Raw genomic sequence first — 9,696 nt, 5'->3', positions numbered from 1 at the left:
CATTAGAATTGAGTAGACTTCTTCAACGTATTAAAGATAATTATCTTGCAAAGTAAGGAAATATATACCGATGGGTACATGAATTCTAATTTTGTTCTCAACTCTAGCTAGCTAGCTTCGTGTCAGTATCAGCCTTTTGAAGTTGGCTTTGCTGCCGCTCGAGTCTTGACCCAACGTATCGTACTGCACTGGGGTGTTGTCATTTCGTCTCCTACAGCCGATAAATAATACATTAAGGCATTAACATTCTTTAATAACGATGTTTGATTGAACTAATTTTGTCCTGTGATCAATAAAATGATTTGCATGACACATTTAGTGGGCCTTAATTGGACTTCTGATTTTCACACATGATTAGCCTAGGTCTATTTTCAGCAGTATACTCTCTCGAGTACGTAATGTGAATGCATATTTAAAACGACAATATCTATATCAATCTGCTTTATTTTGTTATTCCCCTTAATCTTGTTTTATTGGCCATATTTTCCTTTTTTTCTTATCCCTTTCATAATTGCAACATAATTTACTCAGACCTAGCTATTCAAAGTCTAAAATCAATCATAAAAAAATCAAACGAATATAATTCCGTCTTTTATTTTTTATCGAATTCCTTGCATATCATCCTGTTTCATCTGTACACGTTGGAAAGCAGTGAGAGTCAAAACTGACGAATACATTAAGAAAGGGTTACTTTCATTAAAACTCTCTTTGGCTGATCTTTCTGTAGCTATTCATTACTTCTAAATAGAAATTAATTACAATTAGTTTCACATGTATGGCTAGACCTATTACCATAAGCATATTATAAGTAGCTGAAACGATAAGAAATATGAAAGGTGACGTTCTCGTTTAAGTCTATATTTCATGTTTTTTTTTTTTTTTTTTTTTTTTTTTTTAAGAAAAACCTGCTGCTTTAATAAGGGGTTGCTCTTTGACAGCTACAACAATCATACAGGGTGTAACATGAGTGTATGCAAATATTTTGGGGAATGAGAGATAAAGAAACTTTGAACAGAAAATATGTTATAAACATTCATTTCAAGGCTTCCGTTGTCGGTGCGGGGAATTTTGAAATAACCGTTATCATTAGCGATGCTCTCACACGATGGAGTTCGTAGCGAGAAGTCGGATCGAGTCGCCTGAGATGCGGAAGAGAGTGGAGGTGGCGTATAGGAGTGATGGAGGGATTAGGCCGACTGTTAATAAACGGCATCCACCCATAACAAAATGTACTTATTTAGCTTTTGAAGAAAAACAAAGCATGCATATAATTCCACTGGTCACCGATACAAAACAAAACAAAAAGAGTAAGACTAACTAAACTCCCATCCATCAGTAATAAGTTTGCTTATTCATTAGACTTATTCATTAGGACACGTATCAAAGATTTCAAGTGTATTTTTAAAAATCTCTTCCTCTCCATCTAAAGTACCGCAGTCATAGGCGAAGAGGTAGTCATGATTTCCTGGTTCAGCAATATCGTGACGAGGCGCTAGAATTCAAAATTCTCAAATGAATGTTGTTCAGCAACATTTACACTAATGTATTGCCTTTCTCTCTTGTGGTGCTTCGAGGTCTTCCACCTCTAGGCCCATGTTCTAAACTTTGCCGTTCTCTAAACAATTTTATTCATCTATGTATGATTCTCTCCGGTATATTAAGCTTTTTTTATATCTCTCCAACATGAACTTACACAGAATGCAGTGCAATAATTGTCTCTCGCTCCGCTAGGGATGTTTCTTAGACCAATAAATGACACATTGATATTAGATTCCCGTGCACATAACGACATCAAAAGCAATAGAGTGAGGTCGCCTGGTTCTCATTGTTAGGTTATACTTTTTTCTTTTTCTTTTCGTTTTTAAATATGATAGCATTTTGTGAGTTTCCAATGCTTTCTGCAAAATTGTACAAATGGAATAGTTCAACTACCTTCAACTTGATATTGATTGATAATGTAAGGACTATGTTTATGCGATACTACTAGTGATAGGCGTCTCCTATCTATTTGGTAATGTATATCGGTGGTTGTGATTTGACGTTTTTTTATCACTTCGTTTCGTTCACGTCAGTTTTGCAATATGGAAAATAGTTTTACACAAAAACATAACATGATGTTCTAAAGATATCAGTGACTATTTTTAACGCCATTACTTAAGATTTCTTCCATCTTTGAGTAGAAAAATAGATAAATAAGGCATGAATCAGATTGTCGTGAGGCAGGTGAACGAAAAATTATGAAACTCTGCCACCAGTTTTTTTTTTTTTTTTTGAGAGTGTGTACGTCGTGTCTTTGAAAAACCGTGTCAGTTTGCATTGATCAATTTTGCTTTTATTGTTATATTTTTTTTTAAAACTCTTGCTGATCAATAGAGTAGAGTTGAATTTTTGTCTACTCTTGTCTAAAAGGATCTAGTTCTGTTCTGACAAAAGATGGATGTGGTTAACAGGGGGTTCGGTGATACAGTTCTTTTAGCAACCATTTTCTTTAGTGGTTCTAGGACAGTTCTAAGTCAATTCTTAACTTGATATTACCTTTGAAAAGGATTTATTAATGGCTGTTTGTCACTGGGGTTATTTACTAGTGGGTCTTTTCCTTCCATTTTTTATGGATATTATAGATATATATAGTATATATATATATATATATATATATATATATGTATAGGTATATATAAGGTATGTGTAATATATATTATAAGATATATATATCTAAATAATATATATGTGTGTGTGTGTGTGTGTGTATATGATATATATATATATATATATATATATATATATATATACTATATATATATATATATATATACATACATATATATATATATATATATATATATATATATATATATATCTACTTTCAGACGTTTTGAACACAAGCAGGCATATCAATAACCTTAAAAACGGTTTTTTTTTTTCTCAAAATTTCCGGAACATGCCATTATCAATCATTTATAATAAATCGTTGTCATGTTACTCGTGTCAAAAAACATATTTCCTAGATCTAATTAATACCTAGATGGAAACTCATCGAGTTTTTTGCAATAATCATTGCCAATGTATTTTTACTCTCGTAAGGAAGTGTTTCCTTTGTTAAATATATTGTTGCACTATTTTTTAATACAAAGAAGATTTGTCTTGCGTCAAAATCATCCAAAATCAAACTATGATTCTGCACTTATTGATTCAGCCTTTTAAAAAATAGCTTTTTTATAACGTGTAGAAGATTTTATATTCGGTAAAAATTTGCCAAAATCGAATTATGATTCTGTACGCATAATAACATTTTCTTAACAAATAAGAAAATTTTTGTATTGCGTCAAAATTAGATCAAATACAATTATGTATCTTAAAGGCCGCCACTAACGTTCAGTTATACCTGCAGAGTCGGCCTGTGCAGCTAAAACTGAACCCAATAACGTTCAGTTTTGCCTGAGGTATAGCTTGGGTTCAGTTTTAATTGCACAGGCCGACTGCGCGGGCATAACTACGCAGGTATAACTGACTGCTAGTGGCGACCTTTACGTACAGTTTCAACAAATCTAACAATGAGAATATTTCATCCTTTTCAGGCTGCGTTTATTGTTGTTGTCATTGGATTTTTAGCAGCGACTGTCTCTGGTTTTGGAGCAAATCGCCTTCCGCATCTCGTAACCTCGTGACGTCACGCCTCAGGGGTAGTATCGTACAGGTTCTAGGAACTGAAAACTGAACTGAACTGGAATCTGAACGCTTCTGAGAATTTCAAATCACTTAATACTTACAAAGTGAGAATATACTATATTAGATTCATATCAACCATGTATTTGATGTCTGGGTCAGTCCTTTACGACGCTCCTGATTGGCTGTTGATTAGCCAATCACAGGGCTGTGATTGGCTTATCAACATCCAATCAGGAACGTCTTACGAGACTGGCCTAGACATCAAATGCAAGGTTGATGTGAATCTACTATAGACTATATAATCGAAGTAAAATTTGTATAGATGGAATATAATGGTCGATTAATATTGGAACCTGATCTGACACTTATTAAGTAAGTAAAAATACCCCAGCTAATATTAATAAAGGAAAAAATATATTGGCCCATTTATACTTAAGACTGAGCTAATATTTATAAAATGGAAACCGTTTGGTCCTTATTTTTACAATGTAAAACCTAGGCTGATACTTATAAAGTAAAGATGTATTGGACAATTCATATATATAATATATATATATATATATATATATATATATATATATATATTTATATATATATATATATATATATATATATATATCTAATAAAAGGAGCCCATAAAAACACCAAATGTAGAGAGAAAAGTACTATATTTCAGAGACTGCTGTCTCTCTCTTCAGGTATATGAATGAGAAAAGTTTACAGAAAAGGTGGTATTTATACCAAGAGATTCGTCCACAAGTAAGCCAATTTAGGTCACCCCCGCTGATAATCTTCCTTTAATCTTCTTAAGCGTTGGTTGAATGAACACTGCGTCGACGATGTCGGATGTCCAATTCCCTTTTGAGATGTTCATTACCTGCTTCTCTTTTATTAAGGCCGATTCCATCATTTGACTCTTGTACCGGCAGTTGCTGCTATAAATTACACGTGACATATTCCAGTTTATTCTATGGTTATGTTCATTTATATGATTGAAAATAGCCGAGTTCTGTTGTCCATACCTAACTGACCGTTTGTGTTGTATTAATCTCTGGGGAAGTGATTTACCTGTAAATCCGATGTAAGATTGGTCACAGTCCTGGCATGGGATCTCATATACCCCAGAGTCTTTTGGGCGATGTCTTTTGTGGACGTTAAGAATCAGGGATTTTTGGCTAAGGTATTTGGGTAGGTAAATGCAAAAGGGAGGTTGGATTTCCCAAGGGTTTGAGTTACTCTCTTAATCGTGTCTCCAGGTGGGGGATTTTATTTTTTGTTGGGTGTCTCTGGTCTTGTCTTTAGGGGGTCGGTAGAAAATTACGTTTGCTTTTGAATTGCTTTCTCAATTATATGGTCAGGATACTTTAAAGATGAAAGTTGCTTGCGAATTAGTTCAAATTCTTTTTCCAGGAAATCTGGGGAACAAATTCGTAAGGCTCTTAAGAATAGGTTGCTAGCTAGACCTATCTTGATGGTATTGTCATGATAGCTAAAATAGTGAATATATGAAAGTGAGAACGTTGGTTTTCTGTATATGGTAAATTTGTATTCTGTCGTGTCTCTGATTATTAAAACATCAAGAAAAGGAATTTTGTTGTCTGTTTCCCATTCAACTTTAAATTTGATGCTGGCACTAATGCGTTTAATTTTGAGAGGAATTCATTAAAATTACCCCACTTATTATCCAAAATGTTAGTATGTCATCCACGTATCTCATCCACAGCATGTTTTTTGGGTTTTATTGCATTTATTACTGTAGTTTCAAAGTATTCCATGTACAGATTGGCTAAAATAAAAGGACTTAAAGGACTACCCATACTACACCCGAATTTTGCTTGTAGAATGATTCCCCGAATGAAAATACGTTATTAGAGCACATAATTCAACTAACTTTATTATTTTTTTCAAGTGCCAAAGGGAAATGATCTGAATAGGGGGATAATTTTTCCCTTAAAAACTGAAGAACGTCCTGTACCATATAATTGAGAAAGCAATTCAAAAAGCAAACGTAATTTTCTACCGACCCCCTAAAGACAAGACCAGAGACACACCCAACAATAAAATAAAAATTCCCCACCTGGAGACGATTAAGAGAGTAACTCACACCCTTGGGAAATCCAACCCTTTTGCATTTACCTACCCAAATACCTTAGCCAAATCCCTGATTAACGTCCAACAAAAGACATCGCCCAAAGACTCTTGGGGTATAGAGATCCCATGCCAGGACTGTGGACCAATCTTACATCGGATTTACAGGTAAATCACTTCCCCAGAGATTATACACACAAACGGTCAGTTAGGTATGGACAACAGAACTCGGCTATTTTCAATCATATAAATGAAACATAACCATAGAATAAACTGGAATATGTCACGTGTAATTTATAGCAGCAACTGCCGGTACAAGAGTCAAATGATGGAATCGGCCTTAATAAAAGAGAAGCAGGTAATGAACATCTCAAAAGGGAATTGGACATCCGACATCGTCGACGCAGTGGTTCATTCAACCAACGCTTAAGAAGATTAAAGGAAGATTATCAGCGGGGGTGACCTAAATTGGCTTACTTGTGGACGAATCTCTTGGTTATAAATACCACCTTTTTCTGTAAACTTTTCTCATTCATATACCTGAAGAGAGAGACAGCAGTCTCTGAAATATAGTACTTTTCTCTCTACATTTTGGTGTTTTTATGGGCTCCTTTTATTAGATGGAATTCTGTTGTTACAGAACACTTTTTACCAGTCATATATATATATATATATATATATACTATATATACATATATATATATATATATATATATATTATATATATATATGTGTGTGTGTGTGTGTGTGTGTGTGTGTGTATACATCGAGCTACAATGTCTTTTTAATATCTAATTCGCTCTACCTCGGAATTATATATTTCATATATGCTTAACCGAAGGGGAATTTTTCTTTACGATAATAGATTTGCCTGTACCTGGGCGCGAACGCAGGAGACATTCAAATCCAGACACGTCAGTGAAGCTCTTCCACCCCACCACCTCTCGCGGGTGGTGGGGGGGTGGAAGAGCTTCATTGACGTGCCTGGATTTGAATGTCTCCTGCATTTTCGCGTCCAGGTTCAGGCAAATCTAATTATTGTAAAGAAAAATTCCCCTTCGGTTAAGCATATATGGAAAGATATTAATTCCGAGGTAGAGCGAATTAGATATTAAAGGACATTGTAGCTCGATGTATGTATATGAATCACGGTAATGTGATATGACTTATCTACATATATATATATATATATATATATATATATATATATATATATATATATATAGTATGTGTGTGCAGAGCGCGCTTGTGTGTGAGCATGTGTGAAGACTGGCTCCATGGATCTTCAGAAACTCCCTGGGGACTGCATAGGAATTCCCCTCTTCTGATACTATGAAGACGGAAGCAGCTCCCGTGAAGCCCAAATTGACTCTGGAATCCACCCACCCAACTCTACTGCGTCCAGGGGATCAGCAAACATTCGAAGACAGGATCGGCTCCGGCGGAACCAGAAATGACTCCTGAAATACAATCGAGACACGTCACGTGTGATTTTTGGAAAGTAACGATAAGGCAAATAGAGTTGATGTGTAACGAACAAAGATGTTTCTTAGTTTGCTTACAGTTGTGCTTGCACAGTGCTTTAACTCCATGCTTCAAGTCCCCCGAGTGATTACATTGTTTGCCATTATTGTTATGCTATTCACTGGAGTATTTATACTTCGTGAATTTAGCATTAAAATGGTTCAGTTCTTTGTCGATTTCATGGCCTCGGACAGCTCTGCTTGTCTTGATGAGGCTGGAAATCAGGAGGACGAAATTGATCACTCTGGCTTTGAAGAAGACCATGTTTCGGATAATGAATTAGAATACGGACGTTCCAGGAATGAAGAAGGCGACCATCTAGATAGTGAAGAAGAAACAAGGAATTTGGATACAAGTCGGAAGTTCGAAGAAGTGATTAAGGAAAATGAAAATCTTTTCTTGAGGTTTGAGAAAGAGAGATTAGAAAAGGATCAGCTGATCGACGAATTACTGGACAAGGTAGAGGGCCTGACCGTAGCAGGACTGCAGATGGAGGAACACATCAGACAACTCGAACGAATAAACAAAGAAAAGGAAAGAAAGATCAGTTCAATGTCCGAAGAGATGCAGAAGCTGAAAAGCGAAATGATTGAAAAGGCGAAGGTCACAGATGTCCAAAGGAAGGAAAACGAGGAGAGAGACCAGATGCTAATTATTTTGGAAAGCACGGTCTCAGTGCTCTCGATGGAGAAGGACACTTTGCATCGAAATCTACAGCAAAACGATAAAAGCCGAGACGAAATGCAAATAAAAATGAACAAGCTGAATCAGGACCGGGAAGGACTTCGAAAAGAGAATGGAAGGAAAGAAAAGAACATAGAAAAGCTGAAGAGGGAGAACGGGAACAAGACCTTGAAGATGAAAGGTTTAGAGGACGAGTTACAAGTCCTCACCATTCAGACACAGATGGCCCACGAAAATTTGAAAGAGCTTGACCAATGTAAAAGAGAATTAGCTGAGCAAAACGAGGAACTGGAAAAGCTGAGAAAACAGAACTTGCAGAAGGATAGCGAGATCCTTCGACTGGAAAATGAATGCACCCAGAAACAATTGGAAGTCAGCGGTTTACTGAAAGAATCTAAATCTGTTGTAGCAGAACAACCGACGGCAAATGGAAAGATGAATGACCTGATTAGGAGGATAGTTCAACTTGAATTCGACCTTGCTGAGACGAAGGAGCAACTAGAGACCAGGGTTTTTGAAGAGATGGAAGCATTAATGGAAATCGCAAGACCCCAAGAAGAGATCTTGGCGCAGGATACAAAGATCAGCTGCTTAGGAAAGGTCAAAATCCTTCATGGACCAAAGAATTATAAAGAAAGGGAAGTTTGCAGAAGAGAGACGACGATAACGAAAGCTGAAGACAAAAAGGCTTCGGATAAAATCGTGTCTGAAGAAGCCCCAGATCGACTGCAGAGCCCTCTCGACGACGAATGGACAGCATCGAGGAAGAACTTCGCCAAATCAAAGGATTGCAACGACCTTCAACTGGCACCAAGAGGCACTCAAAGGCCCAAATGAAACTCCATCAATTGAGAAACACCTCTAAACAGAGAATGAATTGCACCAGAAAAATGGGCTGATATCTGCAGCCAACCTCCAACGACTGGAGCGAGATGCTAAAATGGTCCGAGAACTCTACAAGATAAAAGCCGTCACGTAAAGGGTGCAAGTAAAGGAACCTCTGCATTTTTAGGAGAACTGTGGTTTACTTGCAGAGGATAGAAGGCAGGAAATCTCAGACATAGAGAACAGGAAGACGCTAAAGTTTGTAAGAAAAATCCTTCCTGGATATGGTTGTGGAACCAGGTCTGTGGCCTGGCGATAAGTGCCCGAAGACTGGATTGTTGTGTACCCCATGTCCAACATTGGACTATGGTGCATCCCCTCTCTCTCCTGCCGCATGATACCTTCGGAATAGGGTATCAAAGCCCAATCTCATATGGGTAGTAGGCAACCACTGGCGCGGCGTAAGAACCCGTAAGTTTCATGCCTACTACTTCATATGTGAATTGGATTATGCATTGCAAATTGCATCCCACTTTTTGCATATACTACTGTGGCAACCTCTGGCGTGGCGTAAAACCCCGTAAGTTCAATGCCTTTTATATATGCAAAATATGGGCTATGCAATGCATAAGAGATCAAATCCTAGCATATACTGCAGTGGCAACCACTGGCGCGGTGTAAAAACCCGTAAGTTTCATGCCTTTTACATATGCAAAGTGTTTGATCCCAGTGTGGCAGAGGCACTAAGACATCGAAGGGCATTGTCAGGAGTCGCTGTACTTCGGCGTCGTCTGATTAGGCGACTGGAAGCTTCCTGTCTATAACAAAGGGTTTCCTACAATTAACAGAGAATTGACTGGATATTGGACTCTGTAAAAGAACCACCTGTTTTCTAGAATCAACCGCAGA

At 37.0% G+C, this 9,696-nt stretch overlaps 1 protein-coding gene across 1 annotated transcript; it reads left to right on the top strand.

Moving 5' to 3' along the window:
- Positions 1-7,434: 7,434 nt before the first annotated feature.
- On the top strand, positions 7,435-8,799 carry LOC135215878 (interaptin-like). Its single transcript, XM_064250832.1, has one exon. It carries the CDS (start codon positions 7,435-7,437, stop codon positions 8,797-8,799), a length of 1,365 nt encoding a protein of 454 aa, XP_064106902.1.
- Positions 8,800-9,696: the final 897 nt, after the last annotated feature.

The sequence above is a fragment of the Macrobrachium nipponense genome, chromosome 5, assembly GCF_015104395.2.
Source record: "Macrobrachium nipponense isolate FS-2020 chromosome 5, ASM1510439v2, whole genome shotgun sequence".
Classification (NCBI taxonomy): domain Eukaryota; kingdom Metazoa; phylum Arthropoda; class Malacostraca; order Decapoda; family Palaemonidae; genus Macrobrachium; species Macrobrachium nipponense.
The sequence above is the reverse complement of the archived record's forward strand: the minus strand, read 5'-3'. Positions and strand labels throughout refer to the sequence as shown.

Bases quoted from the DNA above. Each gene is read 5' to 3' on its own strand.
- LOC135215878 (XM_064250832.1), top strand. From the start codon at position 7,435: ATGGTTCAGTTCTTTGTCGATTTCATGGCCTCGGACAGCTCTGCTTGT.